Here is a 21,284-nt window from a genome sequence, read left to right on the forward strand (position 1 = left end):
TCAGATCTTTCTAGATTTGTTGCAATCTAGATACTCTTTCTGTTTCCGTACGTACGAATTTAATATTTTCTATAGATAAAAAATTTCCTAAACTTTGTTCCATGGTACAATTTGGATACATTGATTTGTCACCTTCACTGTTTCACATCACTGTAGTTTATAAAACGGAAGCAATGTAGGAGGCTATATATCCTTAGAATTTGTTTTAGATCTCGCCTATATCTGAAATGCAGATGCAACGTAAAATTGAGTTCATCTCGTCCTTAGTATGTGCATCATCTCATTCCATATGCACTTCATCATCTCAGATTCAATGTAAAGTAGACTTTTACTTGGAGTTTATTGATTGACCAGAGAAATCATGCTCTTCTCATAGAATGTCAACTACAACATTGATTATTCATTTCAAACTCCATGCTTCCAACTACTTTTACTTCTAATTTTATAAATTTACTTCCTGAAAATAAATAATGTTTGCAAGAAAGTCATTAATCAAATTAAAAGTTTCTCCACTTCAAGAGTTTTTGCTTGCTTAACTTTTTAATTTCAATATTAATTAAGCTAAAACGTCGCTGATAATTTGCCATATCCATATAAACTAAACTAGACGGTACATGCTTACGGTATCCAACATTGCATTTTTAGAATGTAGAGAATTAAAATGAATAATGAGAATGAAGATAAAGCATATATGCTTTCTCATATTTCCCCCACATTCTGTAGTCATAAAATGATGTGACATTGAAGTGCTCAATCTCTAGCAATCCGATTTTTTTTATTAATATAAAATAAAATAATAAAATATTGAAAAAGGGAAAGTTTTTTGGTTTTTTGCGAGAAATAAGTAAAACGGGTCGTAGCATCCCGTCCAGCGGACGGGACTAATTATCCCGTCCGGCTTATGGCTAATTAACCCACACCTTAATCTCTCAATCTCTCAGCAGTAAAAAAAAACAAAAAGAAAAAACTGGACGGGAAGGTTGGATCCGTCCGAGAGAGAGAAAAAAAAAAAGTTGGACGGGAAGGTTGAATCCGTCCGAGAATAAGAGTTGTGGCTCTGCTTTCATTCCCTTCGTACAACACGGCCCCCTCTCCCCTTAGTCCTTACCTACTGGTTATCCTTCATTAAATTCAATTATAATAATATGTATATGTAAAGGTGAGGCGAGAAGCTTTGGGAACTAAGTGCTCCATTAAACTAATTTAAACCATATCTTTGAACAATTTATACAGCTTGCTCCCCATCCCCTCATTATGGGGAACAACTAGCTAGTGCTTCACTACCTTGTAAAGACCATCAAACAAAATATATAATTATTACACTCTTACTTCTTCTTTTTTTAAGTAAAATAATTAGTACTTAAATTCCACCGCAAGGATTCTCCTAATTAATACATTTGTTGTGCCCTTTGATTGACACTTTGTAAGGCTCTTAAGGAGTTTTCTTTCTTTTAGTTGTCTAGTCCATTTGAATAATAGATATTATTTTCAGGAGCTGATCTACAATCAAGACATGATTACTTAGTTATCAATATGATTATAAATTTAAAATTTAATTGAATTATTTACAAAAAAAAGAGTTCTTATATAGTTTAGCTCCACTTATAAAAATACTAAATATGTATTTATAACTTGTTAGAATTTCAACTTTTAATCGTGAAAATTTAAATTTAAATTTCAGATGTCACGTATTATGTCCATTTTAGCCCTTCATTCTAAAATTTCTAATTATGACCCTGTTATTTTACATAATACCACTATCAATAATGATCAGTGTTTTAATAATCGGTTCATATTCGGTATTCAGAAAGCCACCACATACAGTATATATGGTATGCGGCCGCATATTCGGATTTTTATTCGGATTTATATATTCGGATTTTCAAATGAAAAATCATAGGCATTAACTCTAATAAACATAACAATGTGGTCATTAACTTAGATTTAAATAAGGAGATAGGCAATGGTAAGTCTACGACTTTTTGGCTAGATAGGTGGTGTACTGAACATTCTCTACAGCATCAATATCCCAATTTATTTTCAATTGTTACCAATAGATTCGTGTCTGTGGCTGAGGCTTTTGTTAATTCTTATTTGCACCTTAGTTTTAGATGATAATTAACTGGTGTATATAGGGAGGAATGGTTAGCTTTGCAAAATATATTATTTCAATTTACTCTATCTAACCAAATAGAAGATAGGATTATATGGCGATGGTCCACAGATGATAACTTTACTGTTCATTCCTTTTATAAATGGTTAGAATACGGGGGAATGCCTAATTCTGAATATAGCACCATATGGAAATCCCATATTCCATTAAAAATTAAAATATTTTTATGGCTTATCCGAAAGGACAAGATTTTGACTAAGACTAACTTAGTAAATAAATGCTGGCAAGGAGATACGAAATGCATATTCTGTGACCACATGGAGAATACAGAACATCTTTTTGTTCAATGTTCTTACATTAGCTTAATATGGAACTAGATAGCCGAGCCTAATAACTTTAGTTATAATTGTCATACTTTAGAAGATTTATGGTTGATTGATGTTTCTATTCCTTTCAAGGATAGACTATTAATTGAATTATTACGAGAGGCTGTACTATGGATAATTTGGTTAGAACGAAATAGATTATGTTTTAATAATAGTACCCCTTGTTCTATTAGAAGTATAGGTACTAAGATTATTTCTTTAACTCAATTTTGGTGTCAATCTAGAGGTGATGATTCTTTCTTTAAATTAAATCTTATAATGTCTTTTGATGTTAAGGATCTCCCAGATTTCCTTCTGTTGGAAGAGGAAAGAAGTCCAGAACCGACCCAAGCTTTGGACCTTCTGGTGCAGGGTTCTGGGGATGGCAACCCCCATCTCTAATGTCTGGCGACGAGGAGGATGAAGACTTATTAGATCTATAGTACTTAGTTTTATGCATGTTATGATGTTTTTGTACTTTCTTATGTTGTTGCCTTAGTTGTGGGCATGTTATGTTGTTTTTGGTTCTGTTTTGTTTTGTTTCTGTTATTGTTGTGAACAGTTATACAGACTCGTTGTATTTGATTTTGGTACCAATTTTAGGTACCAGGTCAGATATGCACTGGTTTTTGATTTCAAATGAAATCGGTGTTAAATACCACTATTTAAAAAAAAATTTCTAATAAACATAGATAAACATTACAAATAAACATAAATTAGAACAAGCTAACAACTCACAATACAAATTACAAAACTACAAATAAGCATAAATAAAACATAAGTTCAAACTTATTCGGTTCTTATTCGGATTCTTATTCTCTATTCGGAAAAATTCGGCCGAATAGATAATATGCGGAAAAAAAATATGCGGCCGAATATTCGAAACTGAATATTGGACCGAATACTCATTTTCTATTCGGATTCCAACCGAATACGAATATTCGGCCGACTAAAAAGGTATGTTTGGGTGCACTTTAAAATAGCTAGAATAGCTACTATTGGAGAATAGTAGATAATAATAGCACTAACCTTGATGGTAAGAGAATAGTGCTAATTCAAACCTATTCGGAATAGTGAAAAAGTTGTTTGGATGCATTTTTTGGAATAGAGTTTGAAGGGAATGAATAAAGTAGAGGATTTGAAACTATTTCTACTTTTTGTTGGAACAACAGAATAGTGCTATTCTGCCTGCTCCGAATAACAACTAAGATTGTTTGAATGACTCTAATTTAAAATAGCACTGTTCTCAGATCATCCAAACATACCCCAAATGCCTGAAATGAATCAGTTACATGATTTGAATCAGACAAAAAATACCAGCTGAGAGAAATAAAATAAACCGTTGGACGGTGCATATTTTAAGTTGCTTTTATTTACATATACATATTATTATTATTGAATTTAACGAAGAATAACAAGTAGGTAAGGACTAAGGAGAGAGGGGGCCGTGTTGTACGAAGGCAATGAAAGCAGACCCTTATTCTCGGACGGGTCCACCTTTCCGTCCGGCTTTTTTTTTTTTCTCAGACGGATCCAACCTTTCCGTTCGGTTTTTTCTTTTTGTTTTTTTTTTACCGCTGAGAGATTGAGAGATTAAGGTGTGGGTTAATTAGCCACAAGCCGGACGGGATAATTAGTCCCGTTCGTTGAACAGGATGCTACGACCCGTTCTACTTATTTCTCGCAAAAAACCAAAACCTTCCCCTTTTTCAATATTTTATTATTTTATTTTCTATTAATAAAAAAATCGGCTCTAGTAACGGCATCTATTATTAAAAAATATTGACAAGTTGAAAAATTTAAAAAGGTAAAAAAGAATTATTGTGTGTGTCTATCTCTGTAAACCCTTCATTTATTTACTCTTTTTAACCATGGTACAGTATATACGCCTTTAGCCTATCAGTAAGAAGCTGGCGATTGGGTTGTCTCCTTTAACAATCTAAGGGCAATACAGGGCTGATCATAAGGCACCTGAAATGTTAAATAAAATTTAGCACTTTTGCAAGGAGAGAAATATAAATAAATTTGAAATAAGAATCTAAATTTAGTTTCGAGCTAAGTACGTACTTAGTGTTCGTTGGGACGGCAACATGATTATGTCTTAATTATTTATATAATTGTTACTGTTTAGTTTATATAATGGAAAGAATTTCCAAAAGTAGCCTTTGTTCTTAATTTTTTATTTTGGTAGTGTTATAGGTTGTACTTACAAAGTGCCCTGCATGCATAACCCAGTAAAAGTGAAAGTTGAGATAAGATCGGTAAAAGCCCTTTGTACTGCCATCGCTACCATTACAAAGCAAAGGTGTTCTCGCCAAGTTTGTAAAGTTCTTCAGTCCATCCCATCTGACATAACATGGAAATTAATTAGGAAATTAGTTTTCCTTTTTGAAATTTCTATGTGATCAGTGCAACATCAGAACGGAGATGTAAATGTAACAAAATTCTTACTTCAGCTTTTGAACCCATGCTTCAGTACCCTTTGTTGAGCAAATTACATCAAGCTGAATGAACAGAAGAAACAAATGAGCATTTAAACATAAGAGATGAAAATTTAAGCTTTTAATGTGGATCATTTCTATAATTACTTTTTTTTTTTGGTTTAGGGAAAATCTGAATTTGAACTGGCAGCATTGTTCTCTAAATGGGCTATTTAATGCTACATTCTGCAATCCCTAATTTTTCTAGCTATTGATGTGGTGTGAAGTGTGAATGCTAGCTGCTGCTCAATTGTATCATTGAAGTTTATTCTGTTTGATGATGTTGGCAAGTTGTATTTATTTATTATAAAAAAAAAGTATTTTGCAAAATAAACGTAGTTCTGAAAGACGAAAGAAAATTCAACTTAATTAGAACCAAAGAGAAATTAGTGATGATTTGGATCACAAATGCACTAAAAAAATAAACCCATGTCCTTGTCCTTACCATATAACATCATTCTCACTGACAGCTATATCTCTCCTATTTGGATGCTTCCCTAACCACCATACAAATCAATGATCGATTTTATGGACACAGAAAAAACACATGCTTTCCTCTCAAATTTGATGCAATGTTGAGTTTTGAAAGTTGGATTATACAATTTTAAAAAGATATTCCTACGCTTTTAACTTTTGGTCCTCGCAAGTTATGAAATTTTATTGTTTGGGGGAATTTAAAAGAAGAAAAGATCTTAAGAAGTTTAGTAATATAAATATCTTCCAACTCCGACTGCTTTTACATCAAGTATGGACGTATAGAAATTGACAATCACCATGCTGAGGTTCATGTCAGTGGTAGGATGGAAATGGGTATGAAAATGACATATATAAATTACAATTGTGTATTAAGCCATATAAATCAGCAATGCACACTTGATTTCTAAGAAAATTGATATTCATGGGGGCAAATTTTTTTTTTTTTCCAACTTAATCTAATGGTGGTTTTATAAGAGAGAAATATGAGATTGTATATGTACCTGTCCACTGTAAATAGTTACATTCACTCCAAGAGATAAGAGCTCATCAACCTGATGCATTATATCCATTTCAATATATTATTTAGCCAAATGCACTGACACTTAATTCTCAGTTAAAAATTTAGCCTGGATGTATATCTGCAGACCTCATTGATTCTTGGTTTCATGAAATCGTTTGATAGAGCAGTGAATACTTCATTTGATTCCTCTTGCCAGCTTTAACAGAGAACAAAACATGGAAATTTGATTTTTTTTTTTTTTTTTTTTAATTATAAAGCTTGCAAGTACATTTTACTGAGCAAACAGTGGAAATTGTTATTTGGAATTCTATCCCAGTTTTAGATGGTTAATTTCTAAGCATTTTAATAGGCATAAATGGAATTTAAAACACATCAATGGTAAACAATCCAGTTCAGGAAGAACCTTAACCACTGCTGTTAACTATCAGGTAAACATCACATAAAATTTTCTTTGTTCAAAGCACTTGTGTATACTATACTTTGTTGTACCTTTTTTTTTATTTCGGGTGATTCTTTTCATGTGACTGTAATTTTATAGAAAGCTTACAAGCTACTGTAATTTTTTTTTTTTGGATGGTTCACTGTAATTAAGTTTGGCACAATATAGGTAAAACTAACAATTCGGTGCTGAATATAAGAGCGAAGAATATTACGTAATATTTTTGGGGATTATCTTCAACTTCTCCCTGATGACCCCATTCATGTGTTTGGTTAGAATATCAGATGCAGAGGCTACTTTGGTACTTAGATATCTTGAGTAACGTCTTAGGGACTGCCCTGTATTTAGCCCGTTATTACTGTTACTGGCTGCTGCTCCCAAGGGATCCATGTCTGAATCAAGCAAAAAGTTGTAGAAATCCTGCAATAATTTTCAGATAAGTACACTTCATAATAAATTTGAGAGTTTATGTGCAGTACAATATATAGATTCTAGAAGGAGAGCATATTATAGATGTGTAACTTTTTTTACTATTGCGTATCTCTTTCAACACTTCAACCTCAGATGTCAGTTTCATTGGTGTATGTGATACAAACAAGCATACAGATATGCACATACAGTTCTTTTCATGATGCATTATATATGACTGATTGTTAACAAATAAAAACGGGCAGTAACTTCCAAATGTCAACATGAGAATTGATAAGGAATATCTTACAACGGAATTGCTGTTGGAGATTATGTAATTTTCCAAATCACCCCAACTATTAGTTGCTTTCCTGTATTCTCCTGCTTCTATTTGCTCTTTGATTTTCTCAGCCATACTAACAATACAATAATAATGAAAAAAAATAAGAGAAGAGGAAGAGGAAGTGCGAAAAAAAAATTGTTAGTTCAAACTGTTTGTATAAATGGATCATGTCATCAAGGCAAGGGGTATACATGCAAATCAGATTAGGTAATTCAGTTAATAATTAGCTTTAGAATGATGAGATAATTATAATTAAGGTGTCAGATACTTTTACTGGATACTTAAATTTGGCTCAGTTGACCCAATTTAGAGTCAAACAGGTCTGTTTGTAAACTAAAATCGAAGCGATCCAACAGAAAACAATAATTTAACATGAAGTACAGTTGACAGCACTAGCACATGCTTGTAATTAAGGAAGTAGACCAAAAGTGGTGCCAAACCCCAAATAACAATCCCCTAATTTAATTGTACAATTAAGAGTGAACAATAGTTTAAGCACTACATGTTTTAATTGATTATTTTCACCAAACCTGTTTGAATTTGCTGCAGCATTGCTATCAAGCCTTGACACATCCAGCAAAAGAGGTCCCCATGAGAACTGCAGTTTTAACCCATGGATAATTTAAAATTAAGTTAATTGACCCAAACCAAGGAGTCCATTACAAAAACTAAATTTGAAAATAAAATTTCTCCATATTTCTCACCACGAAATCTTCGGGGGAAATCCAACTGTCACCAATAACAACCCCTGAAACACACAAAATTGCAAAATTCTACCTTAGCTCAAAGATTTTTGTGAATAGCCCACGGGCAATTTCCAAAAGCTAAAAAGTTTTTGAGAATTGCATTTGGTACTTAGAAAATGTCTTATAAGGGCAAACTTAAACCTGAATATTTTTTTTTGGATCATTGAAGATAAAAAAAGTATGGCAGCTAACATTAATCAAGCAAAAAGGACGATATTACCCCTGAATTTTACTTGTTAGCTCTTCATAAACAATTTATAGAGTTTAATGTCTAAACTTTACCTGATATAATTTTGCTCTATTTTTGGCTTAGGAACCAAAAATAGAATCATTTACGGAGTTAAGAAAGATTGTCCACATTTAACAAAATATGATTTTTCAATTAAAACGAATCTAAAAATATTTTTTCCATTTGTAATATAGGAGTCATGTTATTTGGGCAATACATGTTTTAGATTAGCAAATATTGAGTGCCATTTCCAAAAAAAAAAAAAAAATCATCTTGATCATGAGAATCATTTCTACTCCAATATACTTTTTTTTACGTTACCTCCAAGCTTAAGCTTCAATTCGCCAGATTTCACAGCTTTTACTATTGATAAACCGAGAGTGACAGCATATTTTCCACCATAAGACTCCGCGAAAATGTAAAGAGGGCTCTTTTGCATTTCTGGTTTTTTGTTGTAGAGTATTTTAAGAAGTTCTGTCAAGTCGCTTGCTGCTGCTTCATCTGTCGTAACTAAAAGGCTTGAATCTTCTACATAGCTATACCCTGTCCCCACTGGATTATCCTTAAACATAGTATATACATAAAATATACATGAAGTGAAGTAATAACAAATATTTTACTAGAAGAGAAAATAAGACTAGTAGAACTTTTGTAAGTGAGAATGAAGTAACAACCATTGTTGGTTGTGCTGAAAAATTGAAAACAGACTGGATTTAAGTTATGACAGTAACAAAGGTACAGTCATGGTGAGATGATAATGGTAATTAATTATATTCAACCAAGTTAATTAATACATAAGTCTTAGCTAATAGTTATATTCTTTTTCTAGATTATCCAATAGATGGACACATGCAGAGTTACAGACAAAGACAAACTAGACATAAGACAAGTGAGAGCAAGAGAATGATCAATTATTAAACAATGATAGGTAAATAAAATTTCATGCATTGAATTGCTTCACAGGTACGAGCCACATTACTGGTACAATACCAAAATCAAGCATTTTAGCTTGTTTATTAGAATTTGATGAGTAAAAAGGATACTCACCACAAAAAGAAGATCAGCAAACTGTAGCCAAGTTGAATTTCTTGGCTTTAAATTATAATCCAAAGGACCAATTTCTTCAAAATTACCAAGCCCGACGCCGGAAGCACCCTGTATTTAACACCATTTGACAAATCCAAATTTATATTGTAATGGAAAATCTGAATGTATTATAAATTTATTATGGTAAATTGACCGAAATCGAGATATTTAATTACCGGACCGCCTTGCAACCAAAGCACAGTTGGCCATGGTGTTGGACCATTGTCGATGCGTTGCGGGCTCGTATAAAGCCACCAAAACATATGGGCCTCTAAAATTTCAATGTGAAAAATATAATATCAACACAAATGCACAAATATTATACTCAAAATGAAAACTAAATCTGATGAGGAGATGTTAATTAGAGCTTACTTGGTCTAACTTGAGCATAGCCCCATTGCTCCATTCCATCAGCAGTAGCATAACTCTCAGCCAAGTCAATGGAAAGCAGAGCAAGAAAGAGAAGAGAAAGAAAAGCAGAGATAGAATAACACTTCACCATTTGAAAGAAAGGAGGATCAATTGAAAGAATTAAGAAAAGAAATAAAAAGAAATATTGGAGGGAGGCCACCTAACTCAGCAACCAATAAAAAGGGATAGAAAGCTGGATATCGAAGAAATGCTTCCCCCCGTCTCTCCTCTTAGTCCTATATTTATAACAAGAGAGAGGTATTGTGTGGAGTTCATTAAATGTGATATTTTTCTCTCCATTGTGACAATGCTAAAGATGTCCGTTTGTTCTTGGAAGCTATAATTTAGAATTATAAAAGATTTCCTGTTAGGTGAGACTGGAGTTGAATGTTAAGATGTAATGACAAAAAGTGCAACTGTAGTCAATAAATGGACAGGAGGATAACCATATTTTATACAGAAAATTTATATATAAGCCCTCAAACATAACAATATTTGTATTAGGTGCGAGGTCTTTTCATTGCTTGGACAGTTGGACTTGGACGTGTCTGATTATTATTATTATTATTTGTTGTAGTAGAGTTCAGTTGTGCGTATATCGAACAATGAGTGTTATATTTTTGTTTCAAAGAGTTCTTTTTTTAAAAAAAAAAATTTGTGGACATGAATCGTTAATTTGATATTATTTTGATATATTTAATTTAGTATCATTTTGTTGTTTGATATAGTTAATTTACTAGCATTTAATTATTTTGATGTTATACCTATATATAATTTGTATATCAAACCTAACACAATTCTACATTTTGTGGGGATCTAGTTCGTAAGATAGACAATAACTAAAATAATGACAAAATATATCTCATACTGTACTCATATTAATAAGATGATCATTTTGATAAATCATCTCAGAGACTCAGAGAGAGATATAAACGTTTAAAATACAAAATTATAAATTGTCATGATATTTACAATTTAAATAGTTTCAAGGACTATAATGTACAATTACTGTTAACTTTTCGATTTTTGTAAGTAGCAAAGAAAATATTTGCAGCGCTATTTCGAGGAAAGAGAATACCCAACGACCCAACAAGATTATATTATATAATATAGTGGAATAATTAATTACATATTCTTTAATTTTTCTCTTTTCACTCAGTTTTCAGTGATGTATTCCATATTATTTTGATGATGTGTTTTGTATATTTAGTCCTCTGAACGTCAACTGTCAACTGAATATATAAAAAACGAACTCACTTTTCGAATTGATTAATTGTTCGGTGACGTTGCGATGTAGTTCGCATATGCAAAATATGAAGTTTGTATATTCAGCTTTCCTTGTAACTGAGATATGGGTGTCAACGGGTATGAAACGAGTCGGGTGGAAGATATTCCATACTCTTGTTATAACGAAAAAAAAACTTTTATTAATACTCGATAAGGTAAGCAAAAAAAAAAAAGTTACTCGTATATTTTTTTTATCGAATATGGTACGGATCAAATAAACAAATAAAAATATTATTAGATGTTAATAAGCCATAAATAAAACTATATTATATCATTTATCATCTTCACACACACACATATAGTTGGAGTACAGTGCTTTGCGAAATAAAACGAGTATTTTACTTCACACTCATAATTTTGTGATTTTAAAGTTCAAACGTCGATCCGAATCGTTCAAGTTGATCTCCATGTTAAATTGTTCTTGGAGACCAAATTTCATATTTTTTGGAGATGTTTTATTATTTCTTTACAATTTTTGAAAATATCTTTTATTGATGGTCCAGAATTTTCTGAAAAACAATGATTTTCAAAAATTCTAAAAAAATAGTAAAAAATTTTCAAAAAATATAAAATTTAGTCTCCAAGCACAATTTAATATGGAAATCAACTTGAACGGTTCGAATCGATGTTTTGAACTTTAAAATTGAAAATATAGATGTGAAGTAAAACACTAGTTTTACTTCGCGAAGTACCATAGCCCAACTCTCTCTCTCTCTCTCTCTCTATCTATCTATATATATATATATATATATATATATATATATATATATATATATATAACATAGTATCATACCCGTGTGTTGTAACGCAAATATATTATAAAAATGAAAACGATCAAGAGTTTATTTAACAATATGAATTTCAAACTTTGATGCGAGTAAAGATATTTGATTTTTTAAAAAAAAAAAGATAAATGGCTTGTAGAAATAAATACATCGCATATGCAAAAGCCAAAAGGACAAAAAATATTTAATGAAAGTGAATTCGTATTAATAGATTAGTTGCTCCATTTTGTGACACTAATTATAGTTAATGTTATTAAAATCTCTCCTCAATATATATTCTCAATATAATTAACAACTGAAACTAAGAATGAACATGAACATAATAATATAAAATAATATTTTATCTTATCAAAATTGAAGAAATAAAATTGTAAAAAGATTTACTATAAAATTTGATCTCCTAGTACATTTTAATATGGAGATCATGTTGAGTGGTTTAGATTTCTCTATTTCGTGGGTTTCAAAGCCATGACCTCCCACATGGGAGCCATGTGCTTTTGTCACTAGACCAAAGACAAGTTCTTTACTGTTCGGACATTAAAATTGCAAAAACTGACTCGTCATAACTTAGGTTGAAAATATAACATTATAACATTAGCCGGACTCTCTCTCTCTCTCTCTCTCTCTCTCTCTCTATATATATATATATATATATATATATATATAGTAGAACTAGGGTGTTCCTAAGTTCACCAAGTATATTTGTGAACTCAAATCTGAAACCTATCAGATTGGCTTCAAACTATGAATCTAAGTAAAAATCTTTCTACCTTACGAGTGATGCGTCTACATGAGAAAATTTTAGAATTTTAAATTAATTTTATATAGAGTCAAGTGGTTAAAAGGCGTTCGAAAAATAAATGCATTAAAATTAATTTATAAACCTTCTAATTTTGACTACTTGACTTTATACTAAATTAATTTGAAACTTTAAAATTTTCACATGTAGACGCATTACTTCTAAGGTAGAAGGACTTTAACAGTTTGGATTCGTCATTTGAAACCAATTCAATAGATTTTAGAGTTGAGTTTACAAAAAGACTTGGTGAACTTAGGAACACCCTAGTTCTACTCTCTCTCTCTATATTTATTGAGTAAAGATTTTAGTCCCCGCTGATTAGTCCCCTATTAGTCCCCCTAACAACATATTATCATTAATATGCAAAGTCAATTGTGCTTGACTCTCCTCTCTCTTCCGATCAACAAAAAAGGAAAATCATATTCACGCTCTTCACGGCCTTCACGGCCTTCGCGGCCTCCGCCTCTTCATGTCCTTCACGGCCTCTGCCTCTTCTCTTTCTCGGTGTGGTGCACCGTCGAGATCCGGCGAGGAGAGCGTGGTCAAGGGTGGAACCAGGATTTGAATTTGGGGGGGGGGAGGGGGCGAGCCGCCGAAAGACGAAAGAACAACCTAGGATTTGAATTTGGGGGGCGCCAATCGGTATGCATCTGTAAAAAAACCATATGAAAATGTGCGCTTAGACTATATATATAAGCAACATCCTAATTTTATGGGGGGTGCCTGGCCCCCCCTCTCACCCCCTTGGTTCCGCCCCTGAGCGTGGTGCACTGTCGAGATCCAACGAGGAGAGAGTGGTGCACCGTCTAGATTCGGCGGGGAGAGCGTGGTGCACCATTGGAGGGGGTTCATGCTAGCCTAGCGAAGGTTGTCACAGTGCAACATATGAATAATTTATTAGTTAGATATGAATACTTCATTTGTTAGATATGCATTCTTCATGTTACATATGAATACTTCTTGGAAGAGGTGGGGTGAGAGAGATGAATCTGACTTTGAATTTTGAATTGTATAAATTATTTCGAACATGTATGAATACTTCGTAATCGTTAGTATGAATAATTCTTTAGTTAGATATGAATACTTCATTGTTTTAGATATGCATACTAGTCTGTTGAGAATATTTCTTGGTCCCAATCTGGGCAGGTGTGAATATTATTAGTGTCAGATGTGAATATTGTTAGTGTCAGGTGTGAATACTTCATTAGTTAGATATGAATAGTTATATATATGAATATTTCATTTGTTAGATATTGAGTACTTCATTAGTTAGATATGAATACTTCATTATTTTAGATATGAATACTATATAGATTCGCTGATATTGTGATTCGCTGTAGTGGTCTCCAATCTTGGCAAATGTCATTTTTAAACGGTTGCGGTCCCCAATCCAGGTTGTCATACGTCGTCAGTGGTCCCTCTGGTCGTTACTGGTCCCCAAGATTAATAGTCCCCTCCAGTTTGTGTTTACATATGACGAATATTATAGATAATAAGTATGAATACTATAAATTCGTAGGTATGAATATTATACATTTTGACTATTAATAAAATAGCGTTAACTTTGCTTTTGGTGGTAGTTAGCACGTGCGTGTCAGTTAGTGGTCCTCCCATTGTACTTTTTTTTGTCTTTTAGCGCGGAGGACATATAGGAGACTGAATGGAGGGTATTGTTAGTCGTTCCCTATTTATAATTGTATAATTTTAATTATTACGGTATAAGATAACGGATAAGGAGACCGTGATTCTTTTTTTTTCCCCGATATTACCGGTTAGTTTAAAATAACCTAATCTGATTACTTCCCTATTTTAGATTAGCCAAGTTACTAAGAAAATTGTGTATTTCCTTGCAAGTTCCTTTATTTATGAAATAATAATAAGAATCCAAATTACAAGTGCTCAATAGACAGCAATTACTTAATAAGAAAATCCAATGTAAGCTCTTTAACACCATGAGTGTAAAAAAAAAGGCAAAATGCCCATTTCATTGATCGGAATATGGACAATTACACCATTACATTTGTTCAAGACAAGAGTCAACCAAAAAAAGCAACAAAACAACATTCAGCAAAACATACATCATCCAAAACTTAACATTTACAATACTTCAAAAATAGACTAATGTTGCTAAAACTTAGCCACTAAGGAGTGTAAAAATTATTAACACAATTTATTTGACAAAATTTGTGACACCACAAAAAAGACACCTTTAATTTAGTGGCTATGACAATTCATATTGAAAGTTACATGTTTGAAATCTAGATCTGATTAATAACACTTTGAAATCTGATTGATAACACTTGCGAATATTTAAAATTAAAAGACTTAATCGCCATGTTTATCTCAAAAATAGTTCGTGACATCCAAACAATATTACAATTTTTTTTTTATGTTCTAAATGATTTCAGAAAACTATATATCTAATATGTATAGTTCGAGAGCTGTTTTATCATCCATTGGGCAATAAAAAGTTAAAATACTATTTTGAACTTTTGACAGAATGATTTTCAAAAGACGCATTGATACACAATTAAGGACGGAAAGTAGGGATGCAAAAAAATTTGTAGCTCGTGGATCGATTATGATTCGCATCTGATTCACTCACTAATAGTTTGTTTGTTAGTGAACTAAGCTGTTAACAAGCCAGCTCGTCATTAGCTCAGTTCAGAATTAACGAGTTTGAGATGGATTGAGCTCGCTTGCTAGCTCGGTCTATGTATTAATTTGTGAATTTGTATGAATGTGTTTGATTTGATATGTATGAATTTATTTTGTGAACTATATTTGTATGAATTTGAGAATGTAGTATTTTGATATCTATGAATTTAGTTACAAACTTAATTTATAGTAGTTGATTTGCTTAGTTGCACTTGAATTAAGAATACTGTTCGAGCTATGGAAATTAATTTGTGATGCAAACTATGTTTTGTTTGATGGGCTTTATTTATTTTATTTTTTTTGAATCGGTATGATTGTGGCTCAATAAATTCCAGCGAGCTAATAAGCTAGCTCGATCCAGCTCTAAACTAGCTCGTGATGATCTTGAGCTTAAATTTTAGCTTGGATCCTTTCTCAACTCACTCGACTCACTCCGTATGGCAAACTGACTTTGAGCTGGTCCCACATTTCCACCTCATTATAGAAGTCTATGGATCCATATCACTTTAGGTTGGTATCTGAGATGTAAGTGATAAATTTGAAATGTTTATTTTAACTTGGTACGAATCTCAAAGTAGATTCCCTATAATATCAATAGGCATCAGATTGAGTTAGACTCGACTGAGTTTAATCTGAGTTGTCTGCTTTTTTAAATTGCTGTACCTAGGAGGACACATACTCAAAACTCTACAATACTTCTAGAGTGAGGCTCATGTAGTGGTTTGCTTTTACCCGAACGGGTAGTACCCGTTTTACCTGGCCCGTACCCGTTACTCGAGGTATCCGTACCCGTGCCCGGGTATAGGCGGGTAAACGGGTACACGGGTACGGGTTTGAGACGGACCAGACTCAATGATTCGGGAAAAAAACCCGTCCAACCTGTACCCGTTTTACTCGTACCCGAAACTTGTCTACCCGCACCCGTTTACCCGACCAACTTTACCCTTTTACCCGTTTACCCGTTTACCTGTTACCCTTTACCCGTTTACCCATTACCCTTTACCCGTTACCCGTTTTATTTGAAATTCAAATTTTTTTGCCGCCGGTTTAGACAAACCGGGCCCGGACCGGTCAAATCAAACCCGGCCGGACCCACCCGGGTCAAATCCCGTTTTTTTTTTTAATTTCGAATTTAATTCCCCTATCCAATTTTTTCTTTAAATACACTCCCACTAACCCTCTTTCTCTACACATTCTATCTCAAACTCTCATTCTCTCAATTTTCATTATTCTCAATTTCTAAATTTATTGTTTAAAAAAATATATAGTTGTAATTTAATTCATTCTACAAATACGCAAACGGAATTACGAAGGTATCAAAATTACAAAGTTCGGCACCTCCCGCAAGATTTTTCTGCGAGATTTAAAGGTTAGATTTATTTTATGTTAGATTAATTTATTTTTGTAGAGTAAATTTAGTTTAAGTTAGATTTATTGAAAGTTAAGTAATTAGATTTGTTAGATTTGTTAAATTTGTTAAGTAATTAGATTTGTTAAATTTGTTAAGTAATTAGATTTATTAAATTTGTTAAGTAATTATATTTGTTAAATTTGTTAAATAATTAGATTTGTTAGATTTATTTTATGTTAGGTTTGTTAGATTTATTGAATATGTTAGATTTATTTAGTTTATGTTAGATTTGTTAGATGTGAAGTAATATTTGTTTTGAATATGTTAGATTTTTTTTTAAATTCGGATTTATTTTTAATAGGTTAAAAAAGATGTTAGATTTTTTTTTTTAAATTCGGAATTAATTTTAATAGGTTAGAAAAGATGTTAGATTTTTTTTTTAAATTTGTGAAGTAATTAGATTTGTTTTTTGAATATGTTAGATTTCTTTTTTCAAATTCGGATTTATTTTTAATAGGTTAAAAAAGACGTTAGATTTTTTTTTAAATTCGGATTTATTTTTAATAGGTTAGAAAAGATGTTATATTTGTTTTTAAAATTTGTGAAGTAATTAGATTTATTTTTTAAATATGTTAGATTTTTTTTTTTGAAATTCGGATTTATTTTTATAGGTTAAAAAAGATGTTAGATTTTTTTTTTGAAATTCGGATTTATTTTTAATAGGTTAGAAAAGATGTTAGATTTTTTTTTAATTTCTGAAGTAATTAGATTTATTTTTTGAATATGTTAGATTTTTTTTTTGAAATTCGGATTTATTTTTAATAGGTTAAAAAAGATGTTAGATTTTTTTTTTTGAAATTCGGATTTATTTTTAATAGGTTAGAAAAGATGTTAGATTTTTTTTTTTAATTTGTGAAGTAATTAGATTTATTTTTTAAATATGTTAGATTTTTTTTTGAAATTCGGATTTATTTTTAATAGGTTAGAAAAGATGTTAGATTTTTTTTTAAAATTTGTGAAGTAATTAGATTTATTTTTTAAATATGTTAGATTTTTTTTTTGAAATTCGGATTTATTTTTAATAGGTTAGAAAAGATGTTAGATTTTTTTTTAAAAATTTGTGAAGTAATTAGATTTATTTTTTAAATATGTTAGATTTTTTTTTTTGAAATTCGGATTTATTTTTAATAGGTTAAAAAAGATGTCAGATTTTTTTTTTGAAATTCGGATTTATTTTTAATAGGTTAAAAAAGATGTCAGATTTTTTTTTTGAAATTCGGATTTATTTTTAATAGGTTAGAAAAGATGTTAGATTTTTTTTAAAATTTGTGAAGTAATTAGATTTGTTTTTTGAATATGTTAGATTTTTTTTTGAAATTCGGATTTATTTTTAATAGGTTAAAAAAGATGTTATATTTTTTTTTTGAAATTCGGATTTATTTTTAATAGGTTAGAAAAGATGTTAGATTTTTTTTTTAAATTTGTGAAGTAATTAGATTTATTTTTTAAATATGTGTGATTTTTTTTTAAATTCGGATTTATTTTTAATAGGTTTAAAAAGATGTTAGATTTTTTTTTTGAAATTCGGATTTATTTTTAATAGGTTAGAAAAGATGTTAGATTTTTTTTTTAAATTTGTGAAGTAATTAGATTTATTTTTTAAATATGTTAGATTTATTTTTGAAATTCGGATTTATTTTTAATAGGTTAAAAAATGACATCTCCTCATCACGAATCGGTGGAAGAAACATTTGAAGCGAGAATGTCGGCTTCTATTTTTGGCCCCGATATTCCACCACCTAATTATCCACATAATTATCTTGATAGTTCCTCCCAAATGCCACCACCTAATTATCCACCTAACTATCCACACAATTATCAAAGAAGGGACCAAATCCTAGATTTAAATTATCAACAACCCCCACAAATGCATGCACCGTATTATACTTCAAACGATCCAAACGCCTACATTCCACAAGAAACATTTCAACCGACACCACCGTATGCATATGGAGGCACTTCTTCGGTAGCATCGAGTCAATTTACTCCCTCTATAGAAGGTACTCCTTCAAGAAGTGCCCCTGAAATTCAGGAAGAAGCTGTCCCTCCTTCGACAAGTGCCCTCCCCCCCCCCCCCCCCCCCCCCCCCCCCGCAACAACCAGTGGTAAAGAAGGCTAGAAGAGCTCCAGAATACAATCAGCGGTGGGCCAGATTTTATAAGATTAACAAAGATGATGATGACTTTATGGAAAACCTTGAATGTAAGGTACCCAATTGCAAGAAACCTTTTTTTTGTGTATAAGCAAAGTAGTGGTATGAGTAGTTTTAAAAGACATGCCGAAACGCATGAAAAAAAGGGTGAGGAACCAAGTGAAAATGTTGAACCGAGACAAATCCAAACCCTTATTAATGCGGATGGTACCAGAACCAACCCAAAATTTGATGAAAAAAAATGCTTAGTGAATTGGCCCGGTACATAACCCACAAAGAACAACCAATCAGTATGGGTGGTTGCACAGCCTTTGCCCGGTTGATCATTCGGGGGTGTGCTCAATCAATGTACAAGAGGATGCATCATAGAAAGTTGGTTGGTGAAATAAAAAAACAGTTTACAACCATAAAAGATGACCTCAAAGGTATATTTGCATGTCAATCCAATAATGTCTCAATTACCTCCGATATATTGACTGCTGGTAAACATGGCCTTGGATACTCTTGTATTACTGGGCATTGGATCGATGATCAGTGGATATTACAAAAGAGGATATTAAGTTTTCGAGTGTTAGATTCCCCGCACACTGCAAATGTAATTTTCAAATCTATTATTGAGGTTTTACAAGAGTATAACCTTAAGAGGGATATGGCTAACAATGTTTTTTCTATATCTTTCGATAATGCTAGCAACAACATTGCTTCCATTGAAATTTTTAAACGGTCACTAAACCCGATTATGAATGGTGAAATGTTTCACCAAAAGTGTGCTTGTCATATACTTAACCTCGTCGTGAAGGCGGGACTTAAAATAGAAGCCATAAAATTATTGATAGTTAAATTTAAGGATGCCCTCAACCACATTGTTTCAAACCATGAAAGAAGACAAGAGTTTGCGAAGTTGTGCGCAACCTATCGACTAAGCAAGTTGAAAGTACCTTGGGATATAGATACCCGTTGGACTCAACTTATAGGATGTTGAACCGATGTCTTTCTTACAAAGCTGTCATATGGGAGTTTTTGAGGGGATCCACCCCTGAGGGAATGCAATTGGAACCCACCAGCGGGGAATGAGACCAACTAGAAAGGCTTGCAAAATTCCTAGGAACCTTTTTTGAAGCAACCGTCAAACTATCCTGCTCGTATTCACCGACGGTATTTGAGTTGTTGAGGCAAATCTACCAAATTTCCAAGGTGTATCGTAATTTGGAACAAGCATAAACCCACGATAAAACTCTCACACCGATCATAGAGGCCATGAAACTAAAATTTCTAAAATATTGGGAAGATGTACCCCTCCTGGCTATTATCGCAAGCTGCCTCAACCCGGTATACAAGAAATATTACACAATCAAAATGGTTGAAGCGTACAAAGATAATCTACATTTAGTCGCAACCGGGGTCGAGGCATACGTGGATGCGAAGTTCGCTGAGATGTTTAACATATACAACTCAAGAATTAGTGGCAACCAGAACCCCTCTACATCACAGGCTGGTCCTAGGTATGAATAAATATACATTATGTTTCTAATCTTTATTATTTATAATATCTACATTATTTGTCCACTAATTTTTTTTTTAATAGTTCCACTTCCAGGAGCACTAGCAGTAGTGGATTGTTAGCAGATTTTCAGTCAGATAGCCAATCGCACGCATCCACAAACGAGTTAGTGAGCTATTTGAATATGCGCAATGAAAATGAAGACGTTGACATCATGACGTGGTGGAAGAGGAATCAAAGGTCTTATCCAACACTGGCGATGATGGCCCGCGACGTCTTTGTCGTACCCGTGTCAACCGTCCCTTCCGAAAGTTGTTTTAGTTCGGCGAACAGGATCCTCTCCGACAAACGCAGTAAATTGGGTGCACATGTTTTTGAGAGACTTGTGTGCTTGAAAGATTTGATTAATGCTGACGAGCGCAAGCAACATCGAGATCAAGAATCATCCTCCGCAGTTGATACTGAAGAAAGCGTTGCTGAGTCGCAGCCCCAAGCTAATTCAGATTCAGACGGTGCGGAAGAAAGCGAACAATGGTATATGAATCCAAACTACTAGATAGGTAGTGTCGGTATAATTTTCTAACCTCTTTTAATATTTATGGTTATTTTTAAAATTATAATTTCTAAACATTTCAATTGGTTTTTAAATTATTCATTTTAAAGAACAATTACTAACAAAAAAAAAGTTAGAACTCCGCCTATGTTATTTTACATAGCCGGTCCCAAACCCGGAATAAAGGAAGAAGGTAACTTTTATTTTTTAATCTATTGTTTTCAAATTATTCATAATTATTTTTAAAGTAATAAATTAATTTAAGATATTTTTATTTATATTTTATTTTTTTAATTAGAATGGGAATTTGAAAATAAAATAAAATGACTTGCTTAAAGAAATAAATAAATAGATTTGTACTTAGCCATATAAATACACAAATTTTCGAACAAATAATTTTTATATATAAGACACAAATTTTATTCATTTATAAATTATAAAGTTGCGACTTGATAATTTCATGTATATATATACTCTATTTGATATCGAACTATTCATATTATAAAAATCGAATTATAAAC

General features: G+C 32.1%; 1 protein-coding gene across 2 annotated transcripts; it reads right to left on the bottom strand.

The window, feature by feature from the left end:
• Positions 1–4,230: 4,230 nt before the first annotated feature.
• On the bottom strand, positions 4,231–9,836 carry LOC144553018 (serine carboxypeptidase-like 51). 2 transcript variants are annotated; one of them, XM_078301085.1, is made up of 13 exons: positions 9,579–9,834; positions 9,383–9,477; positions 9,168–9,275; positions 8,442–8,682; positions 7,850–7,893; positions 7,676–7,743; positions 7,113–7,218; positions 6,609–6,814; positions 6,082–6,151; positions 5,936–5,986; positions 4,930–4,982; positions 4,689–4,824; positions 4,231–4,449 (listed from the first exon to the last, which is right to left on the bottom strand). In XM_078301085.1, exons 1-13 carry the CDS (start codon positions 9,706–9,708, stop codon positions 4,378–4,380), a joined length of 1,380 nt encoding a protein of 459 aa, XP_078157211.1. In that variant the 5' UTR covers positions 9,709–9,834; the 3' UTR covers positions 4,231–4,377. The 2 variants fall into 2 exon arrangements, with proteins under 2 accessions (XP_078157211.1, XP_078157212.1); XM_078301086.1 differs by lacking the exons at positions 4,231–4,449; positions 4,689–4,824; positions 4,930–4,982 and adding an exon at positions 5,415–5,455 and having other exon boundaries at positions 9,579–9,836.
• Between the last annotated feature and the right edge of the window lie 11,448 nt (positions 9,837–21,284).

This window comes from Carex rostrata, chromosome 4 (genome assembly GCF_964058835.1).
Source record: "Carex rostrata chromosome 4, lpCarRost1.2, whole genome shotgun sequence".
Classification (NCBI taxonomy): domain Eukaryota; kingdom Viridiplantae; phylum Streptophyta; class Magnoliopsida; order Poales; family Cyperaceae; genus Carex; species Carex rostrata.

Coding starts and splice junctions, on each gene's coding strand:
- LOC144553018 (XM_078301085.1), bottom strand. CDS start 9,708: ATGGTGAAGTGTTATTCTATCTCTGCTTTTCTTTCTCTTCTCTTTCTT. Junction 8,683..9,167: donor TTGCTGATCTTCTTTTTGTG/GTGAGTATCCTT, acceptor ACTATGTTTAAG/GATAATCCAGTGGGGACAGG. Junction 4,825..4,929: donor GCATGGGTTCAAAAGCTGAA/GTAAGAATTTTG, acceptor ATGTTATGTCAG/ATGGGATGGACTGAAGAACT.